Source organism: Gymnodraco acuticeps, unplaced genomic scaffold (genome assembly GCF_902827175.1).
Source record: "Gymnodraco acuticeps unplaced genomic scaffold, fGymAcu1.1, whole genome shotgun sequence".
Lineage (NCBI taxonomy): Eukaryota > Metazoa > Chordata > Actinopteri > Perciformes > Bathydraconidae > Gymnodraco > Gymnodraco acuticeps.
Genome location: NW_022990044.1, coordinates 9,606 through 24,544, shown reverse-complemented (window position 1 = coordinate 24,544; position 14,939 = coordinate 9,606). Strand labels below are relative to the sequence as shown.

At 41.1% G+C, this 14,939-nt stretch overlaps 1 protein-coding gene across 3 annotated transcripts; it reads right to left on the bottom strand.

Moving 5' to 3' along the window:
* Window positions 1-148: 148 nt before the first annotated feature.
* LOC117545664 (GDP-L-fucose synthase-like) lies at window positions 149-8,944 on the bottom strand. 3 transcript variants are annotated; one of them, XM_034215521.1, is made up of 11 exons: window positions 8,884-8,944; window positions 8,551-8,719; window positions 8,270-8,384; window positions 8,030-8,158; window positions 7,687-7,760; window positions 7,097-7,230; window positions 6,919-6,983; window positions 6,714-6,780; window positions 6,485-6,564; window positions 6,086-6,185; window positions 149-308 (listed from the first exon to the last, which is right to left on the bottom strand). In XM_034215521.1, exons 2-11 carry the CDS (start codon window positions 8,703-8,705, stop codon window positions 253-255), a joined length of 975 nt encoding a protein of 324 aa, XP_034071412.1. In that variant the 5' UTR covers window positions 8,706-8,719; window positions 8,884-8,944; the 3' UTR covers window positions 149-252. The 3 variants fall into 3 exon arrangements, with proteins under 3 accessions (XP_034071412.1, XP_034071413.1, XP_034071414.1); XM_034215522.1 differs by having other exon boundaries at window positions 8,551-8,714; window positions 8,884-8,939; XM_034215523.1 differs by lacking the exon at window positions 149-308 and adding an exon at window positions 5,979-6,007.
* Between the last annotated feature and the right edge of the window lie 5,995 nt (window positions 8,945-14,939).

Sequence of the window (14,939 nt, the reverse complement as noted above, 5' to 3'; positions counted from 1 at the left end):
TAGTAAATTAAAAAATAATTATTTTTGTGTAGTTGTATATTGCAATAATAATGTATGGTTGTCACAAAATCCCACGGCACACCCGGACTTGCCTCACGGCACACCAGTGTGCCGCGGCACACCGTTTGGGAACCACTGCACTAGAGAATATGTTAAGCATTGTTTATTGTAGAACTTTACAAACAATCATTTATTTAAAGAAACTTGCTTTACAATAGAATAGTGATCATTTTCAGCTCGGTGATGGTCCCTTCATGTCCGGGCAATGTCATAGTTGGCCACAAACCAGTCGCAGGTCATCTTGATAGCTTGGGGAAGAGAAAAAACAACAATTTCAGAATGCTGAGAGTGCATGCAATTGCGACCTTATTACTAAACTATGTTTAGTACAGGAAGTGTAGGATGTGCATTTCTATGTATTGAAAAATGATTTTCAAATGTTCATTCAAAGCTCTTATTTCAATCAGGAGAGACTTGTTTAAAGAACATTTATTGACACATGCCATATGATAAATGTTAAGTCTTTGGCGATTAAACCCTGATCCTGAAATCGTATATCTAAAGGGGGGATGCAGCCGTTACAACGCTCTCTCCCGTCTGTGTGCGAGGGGGCGGGGCAGTTTACACACACGCGGCTGCTACATGCAGCAACACACGGCGGGGATGGCGGAGAGAAGCGCTCCAAGGTGTGGTTAAATGTTACCTGTCTTGAGGTGGACAATGCTCCTCCTTGCCAAGAGTGTTTAGCATGTAAGGGCGGTAACCAGTGCTGGAATTGGGCCGGTACTCACCGGTACGCAGTACCGGCACTTCTGGTTCTGACCCATGGAGTACCGGCACTTCTTGCTCAGTACCGGCATGCTGGCGGTACTCCGGTACTCATGCACCGTGCCAGTACTCAACACTCTCCCGCCGTTCTTATTATACATCCATATATATATATATACAGCCGCCCGGTACTCAGTAGATGCGTCATGAGGTGCCGAACGGACATTCTCATCGCTCTAACCGCTGGAGTTTCACAGCGGCTGTCAGCTGTTTACTCCTGTCATTCAAACAGAACGTGCTGGAGAGGGGGCGGGGCTTATCTTCTCCATGTAAATACTGTGGTGGAAACGACTATGTCAAAATTAACCTATTTGACCGTGATTTAATAGTAATACACGTTTCAAAATAATAATAATGCCGAAGTAACAACATACTGAAAACTGTTAGTAAAACCATGTTTTAATGCTTTACAATTTACATACCTAGATGCACGTGTGTTGTGTTTATGCAGTGCAACTCCCACCCAGTGGGTGGCTATGTAGAGTGATAGAACAGAGCAGGCACGCCCCCGAGAGAAGGAAAGCAAGTCACGTCACAAATTAGCATTTCTAAAATGTTAGCATGGATTAATAAAAGTGCAAAAAGACAGCGGTTGTCGCCGGAAGAAACTTCAAATACAGAGAATGCTGTGCCTGTGTTGGAAATGGTGTCTGATGGGGAGCTTTCTTTGGTTGATCCTCCTGCTCCAAGTTCTAGTGCATTAGCATTAGCACTAGCTCCGCCGCCTCCTCCAGAGCCTCTAACGTTAGCTGCTGCTGGCGCAACTGCCACCACCAACACCGGGCAAAGCGATGCACCTGACTGCTGGACAACGGACCAGGTGCAATATTTTTGCAAGACCAATGCATGGCTCCTTCTTAAAGATAAGAAGCTAGGATGTCGGATATGCAGAGATGTCAAATCTTTGGGAATACACACTGGACAAGGACTGAAACTGTCAACTGAATGGGGTGAGTGTGCAGTGTCTCATTTCGGTGTTGACAAGGGCAAACAACAAGCTAGCCTGAGAAAAAAAATCAAAGAACATAAAGAATCACAAGCCCATGTAAAAGCTGCTGACATCCTTACATCTGCTTCACGTGAAACTATTCAACATCAAGTGCAGTCTATGCATACATCTGAATTAGACACCACTATCAGAGTTTTTCGAACGGCATATAAAATTGGCAAACATAGCCGGCCATTCACAGACATGCCAATTGATTTGAATGTACAGAAACTGAATGGGCTGAACGTGGGCAGGGTTTTGCACTCCAATAAAACCTGTGGCGAAATCATCGACCACATAGCTCATGAGCTGAAGAAAAAAATGGCAAAAGACATTACAGAAAACCAAAGAAAACTCTGTGTTTTGGTCGATGAATCTACCACTATTAGTGGTAAAACGGTGCTTGTTGTGTGTCTACGCTCAGCATTAGCTGATGCTGAGCCCGAAACGTTTTTTTGGGAGCTGATCGAGTTGGATGGAACAACGGCTGATGACATCACAAAGGCGTTAATGGAGTGTCTTGGAAGAGATTTTAACGAGGACTTTTTAGGTCAGTGTTTCGTTTCTTTTGCATGTGATGGGGCTTCAGTCATGCTAGGGAAGAGAACAGGCGTTGCTACCCAGTTGTGTAGTAAATTCCCAAGCCTGTTTGTGTGGCACTGCTCCAATCATCGTCTAGAGCTGGCAGTTGGGGATGTGGTCAAGGAGGTCTCAGGGCTCAATCTTTTCCAGATCTTTTTTGACAAACTCTATTCCTTGTTCCATGCCTCCCCCAAAAATCAGAGGCAGTTAGCGCAGTGTGCGCAAGCAGTCGGACAGCGTCTCCTGGTGATAGGGCGTGTTTTGTCCATCCGCTGGGTGGCTTCAAGTGAAAGGAGCGTCAGAGCAGTCTGGGAAAACTACCGAGTGCTTCATGATCACTTCACAAATGCTGCAAACGACACGAGCAGGGATTCCAGAGACAGAGCAAAGTACAAGGGCCTGGATGATGTGCTCACATCTGCAACGTTTGTCAGCAATCTGGGACTGATGTACGATGCGCTCACAGAGCTCAGCGACCTCTCTCGGCAACTCCAAAAAAGAGAGATGACACTGCCTACAGCAGATAGGCTCTTAACTCGAGAAATACGAGTTTTTGAATCCATGGTCACCATGCCTGGCCCACACATGACTACAGTTCATACTGCTCTAGCTGAGAAGTCCTTCAAGGGTGTTGCCCTGCGTGAGAATGGCAGGCTTGTACAGATTCATGCAGGTCAGTTTTTCCGCAGTATGGTAGATAATCTGAGACACAGAATGACTTCCACAACCTCCTCTCATGTCAGCACAAGAGAAATCCCATTACATGGCCGGGAGGCCCGGGACAATCAGCTAATCCAGGACATGAAAGTTATCCATCCTGGAAGTTGGCCTGAAGAGGAGTTAGACGTACAGTATGGGGACGTAGAGGTGCTACGTTTGTGCGAAGTGCTGAAAGTGGACAGAAGAGAGACTGTTCAGGGCTTTCGCGAATACAAGGAAACCAGGGCATCCCGTACACCTGCTGCCATGGAGCCTCTACTGAAAGCAGTCCGAACCATCGCTGTCTCCACTAGTGAGTGTGAGCGGGCATTCAGCTGCATGAACGATATCCTTACTGCAAAAAGGAATGCTCTCTCTGTCAGCCGACTGTCCAGCCTGGTTTTCATTAAATGTAATGGACCATCACTAGGACAGTTCAATCCGGAACAGTATGTGAGGTCCTGGCTGGCAAAGGGAAGGAGAAGTGCTGATGAAAGAGCCTGTCCAGCTCCAGTCCCTGATACTGATGTCCCCAAGGCCTTCTGGAGCCTTTTCTAACAATGTGAAGTATATTGCAAAGCAGCTCACCCAGTGAGAAGACTTTTGGCATAATGTGCCGATTTGTACAGATCCTGGAGATAGAAGGACTTCAGACCAACCAGGGAGTTATCTGATCAGCTTGGTGTTCAATGTAACTCTTTACCATGGCTCAGACTTTGTTACTTGCAGTTACAGTTTCTCATTTTAGATTGTGCAAATTTTGCATTTGTTTTTACATGTTCTTTGTTCATGCTCTTTATCATTTTTCTGAGTTGGAAAGTTAGATTGCATCATAGTTTACTTTATACATATTTGTATTCTTCAGTGGTGAAGTATATTGCAAAGCAGCTCAGCCATGTGAGAAGACTTTTGGCACTTTTTCGTTTTTCGTTTTCTGAGTTGGAAAGTTAGATTGCATTCAAAATGTACAGAAATACTTAATTTTGTTAAAGCTTTTTATAAAAAATGCTTCTGACCAGAGCTTTGTTTCCTTGTCATTAATGTTGAACACCACCAGAGGGGCTCTCACCTGAAAGGTCTCTGCTTCATGTGTCTTCAGCAGAAGATCTAGACTTTGATTGCTATATTTTCAGTTAATATTGACCTTACTGAGCTTTAGCCATATCCGCTGCCTATCATAAAAAATGTTAAGTACAGTGAACCTTTCTAAAATATACAGTAGTAAAGAGACAAACCCACCAGCATTATAGTAGCCAAATTCTTGTTTGTGGGCTGTATATATAAAATTGACTTGAAAAAGTTGCTGATTTTAGAATACTGGCACCTTTTTCATTCCAATTCAAGCACTGGCGGTAACACGAGCAATTTGTCTAAACATTTAGCAAAAGTGCACCACATTCAGACGGAGAAATGCACCGGGTTCGACTGTCTTTCTAGTAGCTCTGTAGCCCCATCCACGAGTAACTTTTCCACGTCAGGTGTTATGTATGCTAGCAGCAAGTTGCAACACACAGAGTTAACTCAATTATACAAACATGGGTTAATGATTAACTGTAATAAGTAACTGAGTTATTTAGTTTCTTAAAGTTTCAGCTATTCTGTTTACAGTTCTGTCATCAGATTATTTAATACGATTTGTTAAAAACATTGTTGTATCTTTTGATGTGAAATATATATTTTTTTATTTAAATAAAAAGCAATGTTAATTGTATTCACAATTTGTTAAGTTAATTTAATAATATATGTATTTTTGAATCAAGTATTCATCTTTATTGTCTTCATAGTTTCCACATGCCTAAAACAACCACAAGCTAAATCTAAAAGTTGATGGCTAAATAAGAGCGCTTGAGAAATTGTGCAAGTCATACAGTAATAGTCCGACTCCGAATAGTCGATTAATCGTTTCATTAATCGATAGATTAATCGATTATCAAATTAGTCGTTTGTTGCAGCCCTATTATCCCATGTATAAATAAAACGTGTTATTCAGCAACCCTTGCAATTTGGGATTTTATTTTTGGTTGGTAAACCACGGTGAGCTGGTCATTTCAAAAGTAGCTCACCAGCCAAAAAAGTATGGGCACCCCTGCCATAAACGGTTTTGAAAACTTCTGTCATGTAGTGATCATCTTCTCAATGAAACATCTTTGCTGATGTCTACCCTTACCCACAATTTAAAGTAATTCACACAGACTATCTCCTCTTTACTCTTCTCTCTGTGAGGAGCAGCAAGCTGTCAGAACAAAGTGAAAAACAAACAATGGCATAAAATATTATAAATATGTCGGGTAGTAATAGATTAATTTATTTTCTTCTCAGAGTGTACCAGAATGCGTAGTTTATATGTTAGTATTTCTAAAAATCTCCTGGGGGAGAATCCCCCCAGACACCCCTTCTGGGGTTGGGTTTTCAGCATGTTACACAGTTCAGCTTTGATTCCATCATCTCATTAAAACTTGTTTTAAAGCATACTTTAGTTCTGTGAAGGGATATAAGGGATATATGCACTGTACTTCACTTTAATTAATATTGTATGCAGAAAAGCATATATATATATATATTACAGCACAATCTTTTGTTGAATAGATTTGAGTGGTTCAAAATGTTGGGTCACGATTTATTGTCAAAGTAAAAAGTGGGCCCCGAGGCCTGACCAGTTGAGAACCACTGGTCTAGACACTGGTGTTGATGCTGAAGATCTGGATTTGATGAGGAGATGGGATGAAGAGAGGATGTGATGAGGTCTTTGGATTAGCTCTCCTGGCACAGGATGTGACGAAAGGAGGTGAATGGGTTCGCTGAGCTTCATTTGTATGTAGTACAGGAGGAAGTAGAGACTAGCCTCGCCCCAAGGCAAAACCAAAGGCACTCAGTTTGGTGTGCTGCCTTTGTGCTATCATGTGCACAGCCCTATTTGATCAAATGAGGTAATTCACAAGTGCTTAAACAACAGTATCACTTTTTTAGCATTAAAAAGGTGAAACTGACCTTCATTCAGAGGTGTGAAGGTGAAGTTGGGGCGGTAGCGTCTTAGCTTAGCATTGCTGGCGGTCTTCTTCATCTGGCCATCAGACATGGTGGTGTCAAACTGATGTTAGCGGTTAAGGTGTCTGAAAAAATCTCCCTTGGAAGTGGTTGCTCTAGATTAGGCGTCACTAAAAGAAAATGTTATGAATAATTATGTTTCTTTCTTGTGTTCAACTTAATGATAGGTTGTAGGTATCAACAAAAAAAATACCCATATTGTGCATCCCTAATAGGAAATAAGGTTAACAGTTTAGTGTTGATCTGTTCTGTATATCTCAGGGTCAGTAAACCAATAAGCATCTCAAAGTGATAAACTGGTCTGTGCACACTGTGCATCATTTGGAAAGTATAAAAGGATACTTGTATTTTTCCTGTAAAATCCAGAGCCTTTGCGATCAAGTCCTCAGCCTCTTTGATTGAGAGTTCCTCCTCTTCACCCACTGAAAATAAATCCACAGTAAAATGTATATCAAAAGACATTTGTTTTTAAAAGAACTCCCCCAGTTGTTTTTGTCATATTAAACAATTGGAAAAATACCCAGAAGCACATTTTAATGATTGCTACAGGTGAGCAGAGCAGTGTACTCACCAGAGAGGATAATGGGGTCAATTTCCTCATATTCTCTCAGGACCCAAACGATTAGACGACCCAAATCCTGAGAGTAAACGCAGACCATTTAAGAATGCTTGTCATACTTATTTCCTCTTGATAGCCAGAGAAAAGAGAGAAAAGTATACAAAGAAATTGTATACAACCACATGCCAATAATAAGGACTATATTGATGTCTCGTACCAGAGAGTAGATGAACTGTCTCCTCGGAGCTCCAGAGCCACAAACGTTAACAGGACTTCCTTCTTCTGTGAGAGGGAAAATAGTCTTTATTACATAGTTATTGTCTGTTTCTGTATGTTATTGACTGCTTCGTGTCAGTTTGGAAATCAAGGTGCATTAGTATGTCAGCGTTAATCACTTTTGGCTGTGTACGTCTTGTTAACCAGTGCCGACAGCACGTGACCGTTCTCTATGCTGAAGTTGTCATAGGGGCCAAACACATTGGTGGGGATGACCGCTGTGTAACGATGACCGTACTGCTGATAGTACGCCCTGTCAACACACACACACACACACACACAGAGTAATGAGACAGAGTAAGACACTTTTTCTGCAGGCATTTATATTCCTCTTTTAACTCCCCACCACATGACACAACATTTATTTGTTGTGTCATGACATCCTTAACTAGAAACTTGATCCCTCACAGAGCCCATTGTGCTTGTCGACATTCACAAATTGAACTGAAAACACCTGTATGGATAACAATCAACTGGATGCTGTCACAGAGCAGTGGATTGTGTTCCTGAACACAATCCACTGCTCTTATTTACATGTGGCTTTGCCGATAGGCAAAGCCACATGTAAATAAGAGCTACAAAAGACAAATTAGAAGCTACCTGCCTTACCGGGTGCAGACCCCACATTTCTTTGTAGAGGATGAATGCATGTCAGATGCACCCTTGTTTCTACACCACACCCCTGTTTGCACCTCAAAGCTGCGTATACCTGTTCTGAACATCAATCAACCTTTTGGCATGCGAGTATCCAAAATTGGAGTCATGTGGTGGTCCGTTGTGTATCTATGAGAGAGGGGCATTACAATACAGATAGAGTTAAAGCAATGCCTTTTGCTAAAATAAGAATAATTGCACTAAATTGCTCTGTAGCAACATGTCATCATTTAGTGGCATTAAAGGTCACCTATTATGCAAAATCCACTTTTTCATGTCTTTTATACATAAACATGTGTCCTTTTTTTTAGAATATATATTTTCCTTACAAAAGTCAATTTAATCCAAACAAATCTCCATGTAATTAAACAAAGGTCTAATTAAAAAATAAAGTATACCATAGTCTCATCGATGGGGTATGTTGTCTTGTCAGGGAAGATGCAACTGGACAGGCAAGACACCATTTTGGTGACGCCCAGCTCGTGGGCTGTTTGTAGCACGTTGTCATTGATTTTGATGTTGTCCCTCTGTGAAGGTGTCAGACTATTAGCCATTACATTTAAAAGACAATGTAGATATTCTTCCTCAGACTCCACTTTTACAATAGATTTTCTGTGGTAGATCATGCTCTATCTCACCAAAAAGTGCAGGTTCTCCTTCATGTGCAGATAGAGGCCTCCCACTTTGGCAGCCAAGTGGATGACATGAGTTGGACGATACTTCTCAAACACAGCCCTGGTCTGCCCAACATCTCTGTTTTAACACCACATGTATTTAGAATCGGATATTATATAATTCATTAAGTGCCTGTTTGTTTTCCTGCACTATAATGTCCATGTTGGAACTCATCAATAATCAATCATAGTCGAATTAGTTTGTAGGGACAGTCGGACAGAAGAGTATGATTGAGACAACTTACACAAGATCAGCATCTTTAGAGGAGAGGAAGATCCATTCCTCTCCCTCCAGTTTCCCACCTTCCTCCTGCACCACATGCTCAATGGCTTTGCCCACCAGCCCAGATCCACCCGTCACCAGGACACGCATTGGCACCACTTTGATCTCTGACCCCATCTTCTATAGCTGTGCTAAGTGAAAATAACACCAATAAAAACAAACATTTCCCTCATTGCATTACTTTAAATCTGATAGACATGAATAGTCTCCATTCATGAGCTCTCATAAAAGCAGTTGAACCAATTCTTTACAAAAAGGAGAACAATTCTGAGCTGAATAACATAAAAGTCCTTACCTGATTTAGAGAGCAGAAGTAAGTGTTGGCATTGAGGCAGTCCTGTCTAACAAGTACATGGACCTTTTGTGTGCTGTTCTCTTAACCTGACCCCCCCCTTCACTTTGAAATAATGAACAGGTATTGGTTGTGAGGCTGTGTAAGACTCCTCCTACTGTATAGCATAGTTTGCTTTGTGATTCATGCAGATGAGTTGCTACCATCTAATGGCCATCATGTATTTTAGAAATAACTTTATGCATGTAAATATGCACACATACTGTATATGGTGCACTCAAAATTAAATGATGAGGTACTTCAAAAGGCGTGATGAAATTAAGTTGAAATAATAGTTGCAGTCAAGAGAGAACTTTGTCCTGCTGCTTTAAATACATATGTGAGCATGCTGGGAGTGTGTATAACAAATGTCCACAGCTTCGATGAACTAAAAGAAAACAGGAATGAAAAAAATCCAAGTTCACTTTACATTTATTTGGCAATTATTCACAAGAGTTTGTATTGTACATAAGTGGTGTCACGATTCTCATGTAATGTCACGATCTGTCTGTGTTGTGTCTTCTCTAGATACCAGCTTGGCTGCAGTAAAAAACTCAAAACGAGATTTTCTAACTTAAACATAAAGACAGATAACAGGCTCATCACAGACAAACTGGATGTGGCCAAGTACTTGAACATTTTTTTCACAAACATAGCCACAACTCTTGTAAATAAATTACCCTCCCACTCAGGGCTTTTTGGAGTAGATCACATCATGACCTACTACAAAAACCTAGGGGTACGCAAAGATGATTTCAGTCTAGCAAGGGTAACAACAGCAGAGGTACTCATTAAACTGAGCGCCCTCCAACCTAACAAGGCCACTGGCCACGACAATATCCCCTCCAAATTCCTCAGAGACACAGCAACCGCCATCTCACCAGTCATAGCTCACATAATTAACCTCTCCATAAAACAGGGAAAAGTACCCAAAGACTTCAAAATTGCAAGAGTAACCCCCCTGCACAAAAAGGGCAGCAAATTGGACCCAGGCAACTACCGCCCTGTTTCTATACTTACCTCCATCTCGAAAGTCATGGAAAAAATAGTATATGAACAGGTCGAAAAGTACCTCGCGGAAAATAAACTAATCTATGAATTTCAATCTGGCTTTAGAACATCCCACTCCACTGACACATGCCTTCTTTATTTGAGCGACCACATCAAACAAGAAGTGGACGAGGGCAAGTACTGCGGCATGGTGATGCTGGACCTACAAAAGGCTTTCGACACTGTCAATCACCCCATTCTGATTGACAAGCTAAAAGCAATTGGTTTTGATAAACTATCGGTGAGCTGGATGCAATCCTACCTGGAGGGGAGAGAACAGATGGTGGAGGTAAACGGTACTCTGTCCCCCCCCCCCCTCCCAGTGAGCTGTGGTGTTCCACAAGGAAGCATATTAGGTCTGTTACTGTTCCTAATTTATGTAAATGACATGTCATCAGCATGTGACTGCAACTTGTTCCTATGAGGGGCCGTACAGGCCATAATTCATACTGGTCCTCTCACGCACATACATTCTCCTTTTACATACATATATTTTCACTCTTACATACATACATTCTCCTTTTACATACATATATTTTCACTCTTACATACATACATTCTCCTTTTACATACATACATTTTCACTCTTACATACATACATTCTCCTTTTACATACATATATTTTCACTCTTACATACATACATTCTCCTTTTACATACATATATTTTCACTCTTACATACATACATTCTCCTTTTACATACATATATTTTATAATATGCATGTCTGAAGAGAATATATGTATGCAAGAGAAGAATGTATGTATGTGTGAAGACAATATATGTATGCAAGTGAAGAATGTATGTATGTGTGAAGACAATATATGTATGTGAGAGAAGAATGTATGTATGTGAGAGATAAAGTATAGTGGAAACGGAAGGAGTATGGTTGAAACGGAAGGCAGGTCATTCTTGCGCTGTGATTGGCTCAGAAGGTCGAGCGGGGCGGGCTCATGTTCAGAACTTCTGATTTCAAATCAACATAACATGATGGAGGGAGATGATTCGCGTAGATTGCAGCAAGCATTAGGGGTTTTAAGGAACATTTTGTCAACCCCTGAAACTGTCACATCCCTGGCCAGGTGTCCTTGCGGGTGCGTTCGCTTTACTTATCAGAGCGTGCCGTAAGGGCGGTTACCCTTTGGTTTATAAACTCCCGCCTGGGACGGACTGATGCATTAGATTATGTGCTATATGGAGGGGACTTTGACAGAGTATTTCTCACAAAGTACACAGTAAAAGTACTTCAATGTATTGTTAGTAGCAGTCAAACTAGTACCGAGTCCAACAGTGTCAGTTTTATGAAGAACTTGTGGTAAAATATATTTGTAAAAAGAAAATGAAGAGCTACTGATTTGAAAAAACGGCTCTCTGTATAGTTTAAATCTCCTAACAATGTTGTCCATTTATTCTTCTCCCCTCGAGTCCAACAGTGTCAGTTTTATTAAGAACTTTCAGTAAAAAATATTTGTAAAATATGAAGAGCAGCTGATTTGAAAAGATAAACGCGAGAGACGGCTGAGTGACCGCAGTGCAGAATCGCTGTATAGTTTAAATCTCCTAACAATGTTGTCCATTTTAGACACATGCCTATTATATTTACAGCCTTAATAACATTCATTTTCTGGGCTCAATGTGTGTCTTGGCCGTTTTCGTTGTGATCATTAAATTCACCTTGTTTCCCCTTGTTTATAATTATGTTCAACGTTCCAAGCAAACGAGTGCTTTTTGTTTTGAAATTACTTCCGCGAGTAGGGGGGCTCGCTACAATGACCATTAGACCATTTAGTAAGGTAAAAAACAAAAAGCAAAAACGCCTCGCAGACACTCTTCCGTTTACTTGTTTAATAAAGAAAAACAAGTGGTCCGTAGATACACGGAGTCATCTAACCCTAACCCTCTCCCTCCATCATGTTGATTTGAATCAGAAGTTCTGAACATGAGCCCGCCCCGCTCGACCTTCTGAGCCAATCACCGCGCAAGAATGACCTGCCTTCCGTTTCAACCATACTCCTTCCGTTTCCACTATACTTTCTCTCACACATACATACATTCTTCTCTCACATACATATATTGTCTTCACACATACATACATTCTTCACTTGCATACATATATTGTCTTCACACATGCATATATTATAAAATATATGTATGTAAAAGGAGAATGTATGTATTTAAGAGTGAAAATATATGTATGTAAAAGGAGAATGTATGTATGTAAGAGTGAAAATGTATGTATGTAAAAGGAGAATGTATGTATGTAAGAGTGAAAATATATGTAGGTAAAAGGAGAATGTATGTATGTAAGAGTGAAAATGTATGTATGTAAAAGGAGAATGTATGTATGTAAGAGTGAAAATATATGTATGTAAAAGGAGAATGTATGTGCGTGAGAGGACCAGTATGAATTACGGCCTGTACGGCCCCTCATATGTTCCTGTTCGCGGACGACTCAGCCCTGCATGGTCTCTGACAGGAACGGGTTGCAGGTTGAAAAAACCCTCAGCTCCGAGCTCGGCAGAATCTGCACCTGGCTCGCCGATAATAAATTATCATTACACCTGGGTAAAACAGAGTCCATTCTCTTCGGTTCGAAACATAATCTCAGCAAATCCGACGACTTCTCAGTTGCAGTGGGCGACATTATTGTCACAAGTAAGAAGGAAATTACATACCTAGGATCTATTCTTGAGGCAAACCTCTCCTGTGACAAAATGGCATCCAATGTAATAAAAAAAGTCAATCAAAGAACTAGATTCCTATACCGGATCTCCTCTCTGGTAAACAAAAACACCCTGAAAACTCTGGCAGGAGCACTCATTCAAGGGTACTATGACTATACTTGCACGTCAGGGTACCATAGCACCTCCAAGGCGCTAAAAATAAAACTTCAAACATCGCAAAATAAACTGGTCAGACTACTGCTTGACCTTTCATCTAGAACCCACCTCACCTCTGCCCACTTTGACAACCTAGGATGGCTTAGAGTAGACGACAGAGTACAGCTACTTGCAATGGGCCTGGTCTACAAGATCCACTACACCTCTATGGTACCCATGTACCAGAGTTCCCGTTAGCCGGTAATTACCGGACTATGACTGGTAAAATATGCTGAAGACCGGCAAATCTAAATCTCTCCGGTCAAAGTGTCCGTCCAAATAATTTCCGTTTAGCGCAATACCGCATCAGTTGCGCAATTTGCGCCACTTATGTGACAGACAAAAGAGTATGTGACAGACAAGAATAGTCAATTATAATGTCTAACAGTTAATGTGGAGAAAGAGATGTCCTGGATGGGTTGATTGTGCGTTGATCTGTTGGTAATGCCTCGGGGTTCCGGTGGGCATGTAAACAAATGCATAATGCTGCGCTATACTTTGCTGCCTCACCCGGTTTCATAGCGACGCTTATTGTTTAGGTGTCTTTTAATAAGCAGATAGTCATATCATTAGCTAGAACTAGCTAGACCTGATCGATATGGAGATACACGCGAGTAAAGTCTAATCTGACGGGAGAGAGAGATCAGCTGCTGCTGACAAGTCGACACGCAGCTCTGCATGATCACCTGCAGCGGTGAGCGGACAACACACACACTTCAGGTTAGAATATCACACGTAGCTATTTTAATGACCTCTCAAACTACCGTAACTGGTTATAGATATGTTTAGTTTTACTGTCGGGTTACTCATCACTGTTCCGCCTGCTGCATGACGGGCTGTCAGGAGAGGGGGAGAGCGCTCCGTTTATTATTCCCGTGTTATTGTAAATTACTGTACACTTTTGAATAGTTAATCTACTATAATTAGTTTGTTTAATATCGAATCATATCAATTTGTTTTAAAGCTCAATAAATAACAAATAAGATCTTTGACCGGCACTTTTCAAATGTTGTCCGGAAGATTTAAACTTGAACGGACATGTTGACCGGCGAAAAAATATTCTAACGGGAACTCTGCCATGTACATGTCAAAATTATTCCCAAAGGTCAAGGAATACCATGATCATAACACCAGAGGGAGCTCCACAAATCATGTGAAACCCAGATTTGGCACAAAAAAGGGGGAATACACGTTTCGCAATTATGCCACATCAAGGTGGAACGCTCTTCCCACAACTGTAAAGGAAAGTAAAACTATACTTACCTTCAAAACCTCTCTTAAAGAGCACCTTCGGGGGAGAGCATTGCAAAACTGGCCCCGGTAATGGTACAAATCTCAACCTGTCGTACAATGGACAGCTTCCCCCCCCCCCCCCCCCCCCATCTATGTATATACTCGCATTTTAGACTCTGTTACTAACTGTATATCTGTAGACTTGGTATGTCTTAAATGTCCGGTTAGGATGTATTAGAACGAAATCTAAAATGAAAATTGTAAACAAGCAATCTGTATGTAAAAAAACCACCTGTATGTAAATTGTAAATAAGCCATCTGTATGTCAAATATGTCTTATATGTCTTAAATGACATGATGAATTGGAAATGGGGGACCCTGATGTAAACAAGACGAAAGTCTTTCTCTGGTCTGCATCCCCTTAACAATTGTATGTTTTGAGCTGTACTGTACTGTACCCAATATACAAGCTGTTAATAAACTTTTCAATCAATCAATCAATGGGTCCTGCTTCCTTCACTCAAACCGTGACAAGTGGAGGAACACCTGCATAACAACATGAATAATCACAGGAGCCAACCCGCCATCTTATGGAGAACCAACAACATATACAAAATTATTTCACACATTTAATTGAGTGTGTTTTCAAACGGCAGCCTATGTGGCGCAGGTGAACTCGCTGTGAAACACCACTGCTAGTATACTGGTTCATTTAAGTACTCTTGTACTGTGACTCAATCCAATAAATAGTTCTCAATTGTACAATATGGAGAGTGTCTCAACTGCAATAAATGTCCCGGACACTTTACCATATCATATCAATATATTAACCAAACAAAACTTGGTAATTTATGGTACATA